The sequence below is a fragment of the Tamandua tetradactyla genome, chromosome 18 (genome assembly GCF_023851605.1).
Source record: "Tamandua tetradactyla isolate mTamTet1 chromosome 18, mTamTet1.pri, whole genome shotgun sequence".
NCBI classification, from domain to species: Eukaryota; Metazoa; Chordata; class Mammalia; order Pilosa; family Myrmecophagidae; genus Tamandua; species Tamandua tetradactyla.
Genome location: NC_135344.1, coordinates 3318327 through 3332084, shown reverse-complemented (window position 1 = coordinate 3332084; position 13758 = coordinate 3318327). Strand labels below are relative to the sequence as shown.

The 13758-nt window shown below is 40.4% G+C and overlaps 1 protein-coding gene across 11 annotated transcripts in view; it reads left to right on the top strand.

The window, feature by feature from the left end:
• ATP9B (ATPase phospholipid transporting 9B (putative)) overlaps positions 1-13758 on the top strand; it is a 468039-nt gene that overhangs the window by 211075 nt on the left and 243206 nt on the right. For all 11 annotated transcript variants that reach the window (XM_077135187.1, XM_077135182.1, XM_077135183.1 and 8 more), the window contains one exon: positions 1526-1620. In XM_077135187.1, the coding sequence (XP_076991302.1) occupies positions 1526-1620 (95 nt within the window). The remainder of the gene's footprint in view (positions 1-1525; positions 1621-13758) is intronic.

Genomic DNA, 13758 nt, shown 5'->3' with positions numbered 1-13758 from the left:
AGATAAGTCTTTCAGAATGGGCGAGACTAAAGTAAACTGTCCAAGGGTTTACGTTGGCAGGTGGTCAGTTCTGAAGTAAGCTGAAGCTTTCCTTTTTAAGGAAGGGAAATGCTTTGCCTGGGCTGGACACACAGGCTCTCTCCTGGAGGCTTTGCGGTTGCTTTCAAGGCCATCACTGCCTCCCAGGAGTCCATGACGATATGCTTGATGGCTTTTGAAATGGTTTTATGTTATAATTACGACATTTAAAAATCCTCAAAAATCATTTGAATTCATTCTCTCTGTGGTCAACTATAAATTTCCCAATATGTTTTATATGCTTTCTTCTTGTTTTTAGGAATTGCTCTTTTACAAGTTTGATAGTAACTTGCAAGTTTTTTAATTATGCAAAACATGTGAATAGTTTCAAAATCAAATACATAAAAGAGATATGTTCAGAAAGGTCTATTTTCTATTCCTGATTCCTTCCTCCCTCTCACAAACACACGCACATTTCTGTCTCTCTTTCTCTCTCCTCCCTAGTTCTTGGATACAAAGTATTATTCTCTTCATAGCATAGATCCTAGAGGCCCTTTCCATCATTGCTTAGAGGGCTTTCACATCTCCTCCTTTTTACTACTGCAGATGCTGTTTGAGTCAACTAGTCCCCCTGAGAATTTGTTCCCAGCCTTTCTCTTATTACTAACCCTTTTGTGATGAATGATCTTGTGTGTGTGTGTCTGTGTATATGCATGTGTGTGTGATTTTGTGGTTTTCTGGTCTACAACAGGTTCCACAAGTGGGGTGATAGTATGTTCAACGTGTAAATGTTGTAATTCAGCATTTTTTCATATTTAAAAATTAATGTGGGGTAGAGGGGTGCAAGGATAGTTCAGTGGTAGAATTCTCGCCTACCGTGCAGGCGACCCAGATTTGATTCCCAGTCCATATGCTTCCCAAAAAATGAAAAACAAACAAAAAAACAATAATTCAACAGATGGTGCTACAGTAATGGGGATACGCATGTGGAAAGTAGTGAAATGTGACCCTGCCATACAGGATACAAAAAAAAAAGTTTAGGGGTTTCAGTGTCATAATAGAACTTACTAATGCTTTAGCATTTAAGTTGTGCTTTTACTATTAAACATGTTTTATGGTGATAGATCTGATATTTTATTAGAAAAATATCATCTACTCTTTAATTATTTGCATATGTATGGATTTTTTGTCATTGTGAAAATGTAGATTAATGTTACAAATCATCAATGTAGCCTTTATACAATTATTCAACCGTAGCCAACAAAACCAAATGGGAGGTCATAAGTGATTACAAAACGAAAGTAGTTAATTACACATGTCTTTTCAGCAAATTTATTTTGAGAATCAAATAATACTCAACTAAAGTAAAGGCTTTTCATTAATGGGAAAAGCTGGATATGTCATTTCTGTTTCCTCTGTTGCTGAGGATGTGGTTGAAAGCACCTGAGGCTGAGAAGGCCCCTTCCGTACCAGTCCCGGTGGTGACCTTTCCTTCCTTCATCCCAAGGTTCCTGTTTTGTTCGCACCGATCAGCTGGATGGCGAGACCGACTGGAAGCTGAAGGTTGCTGTGAGTTGCACGCAAAGGCTGCCAGCCGTGGGGGTAAGCAGCAGCCCAATTACCCTGTGATTCTCTCAGTCTTCGTAGAGATTTCTATACGGTTATTTTATTTCTGTTTATATCAGCTAACCTATTTAATGTGTTGAGATTTGTTTTATAATTTCTTCATTACTAATGAAGGCCTGTTGAAAACTATGTCAAAGAAATTTCTGTGGCACATGACCTGTTTTAGATGTAGTTTTGAATGTTCCTATTGGCTTGACACTTATGTTTTTCTTTTCTTCCCTTTTTTAACTGTCTCATTTCACTAATTTGCAAAGTTAAGAAATCTGGGGATTTTAGGTGAATTCATTATTGCTTAGCTGATTTACTCTGGTGGGCTAGTTTAGAAAATAGTTTTGAAGAGTAAAGAATTCAGACACTGTAACTTAGTCTAGTTTTCAAGATTAACCTCTATACTTCAGCTTTTTTCTGTGGAAGGTAGAGAACCCTCTATGATTGGTAGGAAGCAAAACTAAGGAAGAAGGAGAAATACTTTTTCTAACTTTTCCCTACACCCTTGTTGAGTTTTTCTTTGTACCTAAGTAGTAGCCAGGTGTGCTGGTTTGAAAGGATGTATGTCCCCTAGAAAAGCCATGTTTTAATCAAAATTCCATTTTGTAATGGTAGAATAATTATGTTTGAAACTGTAACTAGATCATCTCCCTGGACATGTGATTTAATCAAGAGTGGTTGTTAAGCTGGATTAGGTAGAAGCATGTCTCCACCCATTTGGGTGGGTCTTGATTAGTTTCTGGAGTCCTATAAAAGAGGAAACATTTTGGAGAACGAGAGATTCGGAGAGAGCAGGAAATGCTGTAGCACCACGAAGCGGAGAGTCCACCAGCCAGAGACTTTTGGAGATGAAGAAGGAAAACGTCTTCTGGGGAGCTTCATGAAACAGGAAGCCAGAAGAGAAAGCTAGCAGATGACGCCGTGTTCGCCATCTGCCCTTCCAGCTGAGAGAGAAACCCTTACTGTGCTCACCATGTGCCTTCTCACTTGAGAGAAACCCTGAACTTCATCGGCCTTCTTGAACCAAGGTATCTTTCCCTGGATGCCTTTGATTGGACATTTCTATAGCCTTATTTTAATTGGGACATTTTCTCGGCCTTAGAACTGTAAACTAGCAACTTATTAAATTCCCCTTTTTAAAAGCCATTCCATTTCTGGTATATTGCATTCTGGCAGCTAGCAAACTAGTACACCAGGGGACGAGATTAGAGAACAACAAACATTTATGGATTTCTGTTTCCACAGAGATCTCCAAAACAGATCTTTCACAAATGTTGAGCATCTTCTAAAGTGATACACATCTTCCTTTTACAAAGCCATAGTTGTGGGGATTTGGGGTTTATTTTCTGTTAGTTTATATGTAGTGTTTACCTGAATGAGAGAAGTTTCATCTTTTGTGAGTCGCTGATATTCAGTGGAGAGTAAAACATGTCTGAGGTTGTCTGAGGTTGACCTTTGATCCAAGCAGCCATTGATTATTGGAAGGAAAAATTGGATAACGTAGCCTTGGTCCCTTCCTTTTGCCTTTTTGGGTGATATGGCTGCTTATATTCTATACAGTTTGCAGTTAGTTACAGTGACCAGCAAAATTCCTGCATATACTGGAATTTTTGGAAACTAAATACATTTGAAATGTGTGATAGAATAATGACTTGGAAATTTTGATGACTTAGGTATTTTTGTGTTGCCTGTTTTTTTAGCTAGTCCCTAGGTTAAAACATATTGCCTTATGTAGTTAATTTATCTTTTCTAAAATCTGTTGGACATGAATGAGATTTGCTTATTTGTTCATTTGCCCATGTATTCATTTATTTAATCTTCAAATATGTTGACCATTTGCTGTGGGCCTTATATGATTCTAGGTCCTAGAGCTGTGAGATTTAAGGTCTCTGCACTCGTGGAATGTCCAGTCTCATGGGGGTAGGGAAGTAAACACGTGAGCCCATGTGACACGGCAGGAGGTGATGAGGCACGTGGCGTGGAGAGGAAGCAGGTGCTGGTCTGGGTTGCATGGCCGTGGAAGACCTCTGAGGTGATGCGGTTTGGTCAGAATCAGATGGAAATAGGGGATGAGCTGAAAAGCCGAAACAGTCTCATTCCTCACTGTGGAAGAGCAGCTCCCTGGGCCTGAGCCTGGCGTCTGGGTGTCTTCCAGCCACAGTGTGCTAAGAGCAGAGAGTTTGGGGAGTGGGGGCAGGTGAGCCCACTGGGGAGGCAGCAGGGCTGTCAGCACCCAGGCTGCTGTATGTGCTGGAGGAGTCCACGAGTGGGGAAGCTTGAAATGGTGTATTGGGAGTATGAGGCCTCAATTTAAGCATACTAAAAGACAAAAAGGAAACTCTTTTGACTGTTGTACTGTCTGCTCCAGTTTGGAACTGTCATATACCCCAGAGAAGCTATACTTTTTAATCCTCATTCAGTATTGCTGGGTGGGATCTTTTTTATTGTTTTCATGGAGATGTGACCAACCCAGTTGTGGGTGGTAACTTTGATTAGATGGTTTCCATGGACCTGTGTCTCCACCCATTCAAGGTGGGGTTGCGTACTGGAGCCCTTTAACAGACAGCTTTAGATCCACTAGAGCACGCACAGCTAGAGATGCTTGGAGATGCAGAAGGAAAAATGCCTCGGGGTAGCTTTATGAAAAGAGGAGAGAAAGCTAGCTGATAGCACCATGTGCCCTCCCAGGTAAGAGGAAACCCGAACTTTATGGACCCTTTTTTTAGAGTCAAGGTATCTCTTTCTGGATACCTTAGTTTGGGCATTTTCACAGCCTTAGAACTGTCAACTTGCACCGCAATACATTCCCTTTTTAAAAGCTCTTCCATTTCTGGTATAGTATATTCTGGCAGCTTAACAAACTAAAACAGAATATTAAAATAAATATAAGTTCTTCATGGAAAATTTAGGATCCTGTTAAGAAAATCCCCTCTAATACTTTTGCCTAGCTAAAACCCTGTTCACTTTGAGCATATCTTTCCTGTCCTTTTCCTGTGCATATGCAACACACACACACATATATTTTCTCATATTTAATTATTTAGTTTCTGGATCAGAGAGAGTGGAGAGAAGGCCTATTGAGTAGGGCAGCTTTTACTGAAACCACCTGATTGGGAGTTTAAAGAATTAAGCTGGACCAGGGACTGGCAGACTTATTTTGTAACGGGTCAGATATTAAATATTTTCAGCTTTGCAGGCGCATAATGTATCCATCACATAGTCACAAACTTCTTTTTTACACCCTAGGAAAAAACACCAACCTTTAGAAATGAAAAAATCATCCTTACCTCGAGGGTCCTACTAAAACAGAGTGCAGGCCAGCTTTGGCCCTGAGGTCATAGTTTTCCAACCTCTGAGCTACAGAGTGACCCCCTCAGCTGACAGCTCTGTTGTTCTCTACCACCTCTAAAAAAGGCAAATCCTTTTTAAAGAGTATGTAAACATTAAGGGAAGGCATCTAAGAGTTAGGCTTTTCCTTGGGATAAATTATTTGAAGTAGAATTGTGGGATAAAAAGATATATATACTCCATTTCAGGCTTGTGCTATTTCCAAATTGTCATAGAAAAGTTGTGTCAAAAGATCTTGTAGCAGGAACGTATGATTACTAGGTGTCTTAGTTTTCCGGGTTTACTATCACTAATACCACAGACTGGTTTTAGCAACAAACAGGGATTTATTGGCTCACAGTTTTGCGTTTAGAAGTTACCAAGGTCAAGATATTGACAAGACCGCGCTTTCCCCAGAGTCGTCACCTTTGTGGTGCGGGCTGCCATCGGTGCGCAGGGTCTTGGCTTGTACGGCAGCCCTTCCTCCCTCTGGCTTCTGGCTTCTGGCTCTACTGTTTCTCTGACTTCTGGCTTCCGTGTTTTTTCTCTTTTTAAGACCTCCTGCAGTGCGGGTTAGGACCTACCCCAATTCAGTTGGCCACACATGAACTAAAGACATCTTCAAAGATCCTGTTTACTCATGAGTTCATACCCACAGGGACACACATTAAGATTAAGAATTTATGTTTGTCAGGGCAAATAATCCAACCTAACACACTAGCTATTATCTTTTCAAAATAGATATTGAAGAATATATTTCAATTTGATAATTAGAAATGTTTTAATTTAAACTTCTTTTATAATTACTAGGATTTAAATTTTTTCCCCACATACTCATTAGAAGTTAGTATTTATTATTTGGTTAAGTGTTTGTCCAGGTCCTTTACACATTTTAAATTGATGTTTGTCAATTAAAAATTGCGAATATATTTGTGTGTGTTGTGTAGTCATCTTTCAAATGGATAAGACCAGGCATATAGAAACATGTATCCTCCTTTTAATTTCCCTTCTTAGACTAGCAGAAATATTTTACATTCTCCTCTTTTCACCCAGAGCATCATGTAGTCTCTGTCAGTCCCTAGGGTAGAAGGTTTTTCTCAAAGCCATATCTGAACACTGCCTTGATCAGTGTTTCTCACTCAGAGCAAGGCACCACTCAGAATAGGGGTTCTGTCTTCATGGTCTGTTTATCCCTGATCTCACTTGTTGTGCTCTGTGATTGCTTATTTCAAATCCATAGTACATTACATGTATAACTCATGTATCATAGGTTTAAACATCTTTTGTTGTTATGTTGAGAGGCTGCGGGAAAGCACATTTGCTGGACCAAATATTGATGGGATTAGAGAAGTTAAGCTTGGCATTGACTCTTTCTAGTTGACCAGTTGATCTTTACCTCCTTTATAATTCCTTCATAATTCTCAGAAACCATTGGGCTGCTATTACAAGAACACAAGCTAAGATGCGTTACTATCCAACATAGGCCTTGGGGTAGGTTTGCATGCAGCAGATTTTTGGTCATTACATGTACATTTTTATTAGAAGCTGTCACACTCGTTTTTTGGCTGTGTGACAGTTCATTCATTCCTACCAGTGAAGTCTGACTGAGTTCCTCCACATTCTCATTTTTCCCCTGCTTGGTTGCTTTAATTAATTAATTTTTAATTTTTAACTTTTTGTGTATAGTATAACATATATACAAAGCAAAGAAATGAAAAGCAATAGTTGTCAAAGCACTCTTCAACAAGTAGTTACAGGAATACCACACAATCCTCTCATATTTTTCCTTCTAGCTGCTCTAGAATATAGGAGGCTAGAGGGCTTAAATATTTTTTTTTTATCATCACAATCGACTTTTTTCCCTTCTTTTTTTGTGAAAAATAACACATATACAAAAAAGCATAAATTTTAAAGCATTGCACCACAATTAGTTGTGGAACGTATTTCAGAGTTTGACATGGGTTACAGTTCCACAATTTTAGATTTTTACTTCTAGCTGCTGTAAAATACTGGAGACTAAAAGAGATATAAATTTTATGATTCAGCATTCAATAATTCATTGCTTAAATCCTGTTTTCTCTGAATAACTCCACCATCACCTTGAATCTTTCCATCCCTTTCTTTAGGGGGTTTGGACTATGGCAATTCTAAATTTTTCATATTGAAAGAAGCTGTCACTAATATGGGATAGGGAGATGGAACTATCTGATGTGTAAGGAGTAAGATAGGGGTCCTCTTTCATTCTTTTGGCTATTGATATCCAGTTCTTCTATGCCCAATTATTGAAAAAACTATTTTGTCCCAGTTCAGAGGATTTGGGGGCCTGTTCAAAAATCAATTGACCATACATTGGTGGCCTATTTCTGCACTCTTGATTCTATTCCATTGGTCAGTGCTTTTTATCTTTGTGCCAGTACCACACTGTTCAGCGTGACCACTGTGGCTTTATAATAGGTTTTATAGTCAGGGAGTATTAAGCTTCCCGCTTCATTCTTCTTTTTTAGGATGTTTTTGGCTCTTCGGGGTCTCTTGCTCTTCCAGATGAATTTGATAATTAGCTTTCCCAAATCTTCAAAGTTGTTGGAATTTTTATTGGTACTGTGTTGAATTTGTAGATCAATTTGCGATGATTGACCAACTCCTCAGCTAGGTCATTGCTTGTGCACAGAAATGTTACTGATTTTTATATCCTGCTACCTTGCTGAATTTGTTCATTAGGTCAAGTAACTTTGCTGTAGATTTCTAAGGATCTTCCAAGTATAGTAACATATCATCTGCAAATAATGAGAGTTTTACATCTTCTTTTCCAATTTGGATGCCTTTTATTTCTTTGTCCTGCCTGATTGCTCTAGCTAGAACTTCTAGCACAATGTTGAATAATAGTGGGCATCCTTGTCTTGTTCTGATCTTAGGAGGAAAACTTCAGTCTCTCTCGTTGAATATGATGCTGGCTATCAGTTTTTCATGTATTCCCTTTATCATGTTAAGGTAGTTACCTTTGATTCCTATTTTTTGGAGTGTTTTTATCAGAAACACATGCTGAATTTTGTCCAATGTGTTTTCAGCATCCATCGAGATGATCAGGTGAATTTTTTCCCTTTCTATTTGTTAATGTGCTGTATTACATTAATTGATTTTCTTGTGTTAAATCCCACTTGGTCATGGTGTATAATTCTTTTACTGTGTTGTTGAATTTGATTTGCTTTTAGTTTATTGAGAATTTTTGCATCTATGTTCATTAGGGAGATTGGCCTGTAGGTTTTCTTTCTTATAGCATCTTCGCCTGGTTTTTGTATTAAAATGATGTTAGCCTCATAAAATGAGTTAGGTAGAGTTTCTCTTTCCTCATTTTTTTGGAAAAGTTTGAGCAAGATTGGTGTTAGTTCTTTTTGGAATGTTTGATAAAATTTCCCTGTGAAGCTATCTGGCCCTGGGCTTTTCTTTGTAGGAAGACTTTTGATGACTGATGCAATCTCTTTACTTGTGATTGGTTTGTTGAGATCTTCTGTTTCTTCCTGAGTCAGTGTAGCTTGTTTGTGTGTCTTCAGGAATTTATCCATTTCATTTAAGTTGTCTAGTTTGTTGGTGTATAGTTGTTCATAGTATCCTCTTATGACTTCATTTATTTCTTCAGGGTCTGTGGTAGCTCACCCCTTCTCATTTCTGATTTTGTTTATTTGCATCCTCTCCTTTTTTTCTTTGTCAGTCTTGCTAGTGGCCCATCAATTTTATTGACTTTCTCAAAGAACAAACTTTTTGGTTTTGTTGAGTCTTTCGTTGTTCTTTTGTTCTCCCATTCATTTATCTCTGCTTTAATCTTTGTTTTTTCTCTACTTCTATTTGCTTTGGGGTTAGTTTGCTGTTCTTTCTCAAGTTCTTCCAGGTTTGCTGTTAAGTCCTTGATTTTTTCTCTTTCATGTTTTTTAATATAGGCCTTTAGGGCAATAAATTTCCCTCTCAGCACAGCCATTGCTGCATCCCATGAGTTCTGATAAGTTGTATTCTCATTTTCATTCATCTCCAGATAGCTACTGATTTCTCTAACAATTTCTTCTTTGACCCACTTGTTTTTAAGAGTGTGTTGTTTAATCTCCATGTATTTGTAAATGTTCTCATTCTTTGGTGATTATTGAGATCCAGCTTCATTCCATTGTGTTCAGAGAAAGTGATTTGGATAATTTCAGTGTTTAAAAATTTATAAAGACCTGTTTTATGCCCCAGCATATAATCTATCCTAGAGAATGTTCTATGAGCACTAGAGAAGAATGTATACCCTTCTACTTTGGGGTGCGATAACCTATATATGTGTTAGGTCTAATTCATTTATCAAGTTATTTAACTTCTCTATTTCACTGTTGATCTTTTTCTGGCTGTTCTATCTACAGAGGAGAGTGGTGTATTGAAATCTCCTGCTGTTATTGTTGAAGTATCTATCACTCCCTTCAGTTTTGCCAATATCTGTCTCATGTTCTTTGGAGCTCCTTGATTGGGAGAGCATAAATATTTATGATTATTATATCTTCTTGGTGAATTGACCCTTTAATTAATAGATAGTGTCCTTCTTTGTCTCTTATGATGTCTTTACATTTTAAGTCTGTTTTTTCTGATATTAGTAGAGCTGCTCCTGCTTTTCTTTGCTTACAACTTGCATGGAAAATCTTCTTCCATCCTTTCACTTGCAATCTATTTGTGTCCTTGTGTCTAAGATGAATCTCTTGTAAGCAGCATATAGCTGGATTATATTTCTTAATCCATTCTGCCAATCTGTGTCATTTCATTGGTAGGTGTAGTCCATTAACATTCGAAGTTATTACTGAAAAGGCTTTTCTTGAATCCACCATCTTATCTTTTTTATTTTATTTATCAGATCTTTATATTCGTTGCCCTCTTCTCTTTGTATTCTTTAAATTACCCTTAGTGGTAATCTTTAATTCTGTGCCCTCCTCCAGACTTCCCTCTCCTGCCTTTTTTTTCAGCCAGCAGAATTCCTTTTAGTATTTCTTGTAAGACTGGTCTCTTGTTTACAGATTCCTTTGGGACTTGTTTGTCTGTGAAAACTTTAATCTCCCCCTCAGTTTTGAAGAACAATTTGGCTGGGTACAGAATTGGCTGAAAAGTCTTTCTCTTTCAGAAACTTGAATATATCATACCACTGCCTTCTCGCCTCCAAGTTACTAGTTAGGTAGTCTGAACTCAGTCTTATTTGATTTCCCTTAGTGTAGTAGATTGTTTTTCTCTTGCCAATTTCAAGATTTTCTACTTCTCTTCAGTATTTGAAAAATTGATTAGTATGTGTCCTGGGGAAGGCTTATTTGGATTTATTCTGTTTGAAGTTCATTGGGCTTCTTTGACTTGCATATGTATGTCCTTTATAAGCGTTGGTAAGTTTTCCCCCATTATATCCTCAACTACTCTTCCTGGCCCTTTACTCCTCTCTTCTCCTTCTGGGACACCAGTGATTCTTAAATTTGTGCACTGTTTTGGATATCATTTCCCTGAGATACAATTCAGTTTTTTCCATCTTTTTTGCCATGTGCTGTTTTGAGTCTTTGTACTCAATTATCCTGTCCATATATCACTTATTCTTTCTTCTGTCTCTTCAAATCTAGTGTTGTGTGCCTCTAGTATGTTCTTTATTTGGTCAACAGAGTCTTTAATCTCTGTGATATCTGCTATTTTTCTATTTATTCTTTCAAATTCCTATTTATGCTCTTCTGTTGTCTTCTTGATCTCCTTTATGTCATTTGCTATCCCCTCATTTTATTTAGTAGAGTTGTATGAATATCTTTGATTAGTTGTTCCAATGTCTGTGTCTCCTGTGGTATTTTATTTTGGTCATTAGGCAGGGCTCTATCTGTCTGCATTGTAAAATGCTTAGTGATCTTCTGCTGTCTTTGTGGTATGTAAATATCTCGACTGATTTACTTTGGGAGTTGATTTCTTTCAGTAGTCTAAGGCCTTGTGTTTGTGGGATGGTTGTACAGCAGGGACCAGGGCACGGGGTGGAGCACTCAGTGCGGTGATTTGTTTCAGGGCAGGGAGGGGCGCAGGTTGGGAATATTATGCTGGTGCTTGTGAACGCGGGTGCCCAGTGGCCAGGGAGGTTGTAGCTGTGCAGGTGCCCCGGTCTTGGGGGCGTAACCCTGGTGTGCGTAGGTCTAAGGCATGGGGCCCTTTGTGTACATGTGTAGAGCTGGGGCAGCAGGTCGGCATTATGCTTTCATGGTTTGGGGCAGATGTGACCCGGCTGTGCGGGTCAGCACTTTCTCAGAGCTGGGAAGTGAGGCTGAGGGCCGCGCACATGTGCATTTCTAGGACTGCTGAAACGTGCAGTTCCCAGAGCTGAATGATGTGATTGGGGGACCATGTACATGCATGGTCTTGAGAGTGCCATAAACAGATGTGCAGAGCTCAGGCCAGGTGGAGTGAGGCTGTGTAGCACTACGGGTAGGGTGGGGTGGGGGTAGCCTTGGTATGGCAGTCAGTGCCCAGAACCTTTATGCACTGGCAACAGCCTGCAGGGAATGGAGGGAGAGTGATCAGGACGGGTGCAGGGGAGGTGGGTTGGGCTGCACTTAGGCTGGGCATGGGGGGCAGGTATGTGCACTTGGGTTGGTGGGGTGGGGATGCCTGGAGCGCAGGCAATGGGTGAGGGGGTTCAGGTGCCTGGGGTGTATGGTGAATCACCCGTCACAGGGCTGCATAGGTGAGGAGCCCAAGGAACGTGGCCTAGCTTACTTCCTAGTCCCGGGACCCGTCGTGCATTCCTGTGCTCTGCTGCTCTGCGCCTCCACGCCAGGCTCCAGCTTTCTGCTTCTCAGTTTCTTGGCCTCTGCAACTAGGGCTGCCACATGTGACGCAGAAGCCTCTCCCCGGTACTTGATTCTTTTAGTTGCTATTTTAAGTGAAATTTTTTTCCTTAATTGACTCGTCAGTTAGGTCATTGCTTGCATATAGAACACATTATGATTTTTGTACATTAATTTTATATCCCTCCACCTTGCTGAATTTGTTTGTTAGCTCAAGTAACTTTACATTTAAATTCTATTTTGTCCAATATATATAGGTACTCCTTCCTGCATTCTTGTGGTTACAGCTTGCATGTAACATTGTTTTCCATCCTTTCACTTTGTCTTTTTTTATCCTTATGCCTAAAATGAGTTTCTTGTAAGCAGCGTATATCTAGACTATATTTCTTAATCTATTCTGTCAATCTCTGTCTTTTATTGGTTAGTTTAGACCATTAACATTCAAAGTTATTATTGAAAAGGCATTTCTCGAATCCACCATCTTTTCCTTTGGATTTTGTTTGTCAGATCTATATATTCTTTTCCCTCTCTTTTTGTTCTTTAAGTTACCCTTACTGATACTCTTCAATTCTGTGCCCTCCTCCGGACCTCCCTCTCGTGCCTTTTTTTTTCAATTGTCAGAACTCCCTTTTTTTTCTTACAGGGCTGATCTCTTGACACATTCTTTCAGGATTTGTTTGTCTGTCAAAATTGTAGTCTCTCCCTCAGTTCCAAAGGACAGTCCGGCTGAGCACAGAACTTTTGTCTGGAAGTCCCCCTGCTACAGAATTGCACATGTAACACTACCTTCTCACCTCCAAGTGCGAGCTGTGCAGTCTGAACTCAGTCTTATGTGGTCTCTCCTGTATGTAGCAGATTGTTTCTCTCTTGCCACTGTCAGGATCCTTCACCTCTCCTCAACAGTCAGCAGGCTGATTAGTATGTGTCTTGTGGGAGCCCCTTCGTGACCCATTTCATTTGAAGCTCACTGGGTTTCCTTGATCCACATATTCATGTCTGTTATAAGGGTTTGGAAGCCTTCTCCCATGATAACCCAACCAATCCTCCCAGCCCTTCACTCCTCTCCTCTCCCGCTGGGAAACCAGCGATTCCCTCATCTGTGCACTTTGTTCTGTCCATCATCCCCCGAGACCCAATTTCAAATCCGTTCATTTCTTTGCCATTTGCTGTTCTGAGTGTTCGAAATCAGTTGTCCTTTCCCAGTTCACCCACTCCTGCCTCTGCCTCTTCATCTGTGCCATCGTGTGACTCCAGTACATTTTTTATTTTGTCTACAGCATTTCTAATCTCTATGATATTCGCTATCCCTTTATTCATTCTCTCAGACTCCTCCCTTTGCTTCCCTAGTGTTCCCTCAGTCTCCTCCATGTCGTTGGCCATCGCATTTATTCTGTTCAGTATAGTTATATCAACACCCTGATCAGTTGTTCCAAAGTCTGTCTTCTCTGGTGTTTCAGTCATGTCATCAGTCTGGGCCACATCTGTCTGCATCTTGATATACTTAGAGACCTTGCGTTTTCTTCATGACATGTAAATCTCTTGAGTGATCCAGCCAGAAGCTCGTCTCCCTCACAATCCAAAGCTCTGCACTTGCTGGATGGATGCAGGATGCAGGCGGGGCCCCGTACAGGCCTGGGCTGTAGGCTCCACCCTGGTGCCCGAGCGTGGGTGGTGCAGGTGTAGAGGTGTGTCGGGGCCGTGCGCTTGCAGTGCAGCTCGGACAGACCTTGGAGCGCAGGAGCAGGGTGCGGCCTGGGAGACAAAGGTAGCGCGTTCCTAGTCCCAGTCTCCATGTCCGTGCACTCCTGAGGGATGCTGGGCTTCTGTTTAAAGGGGCGCACTAGGTCATTTGCACCAGCCGGGTGTCCCCCAGCTCTCCACGTCTCAGTTCTTCAGCTTTTCCAACCATAGTCTCCCTGTGTGGAGAAGACCCTCCCATGCCACCCACACCCCAGAATTGCTGTCCAGTCACCCTCCCATCCCCTCTCCA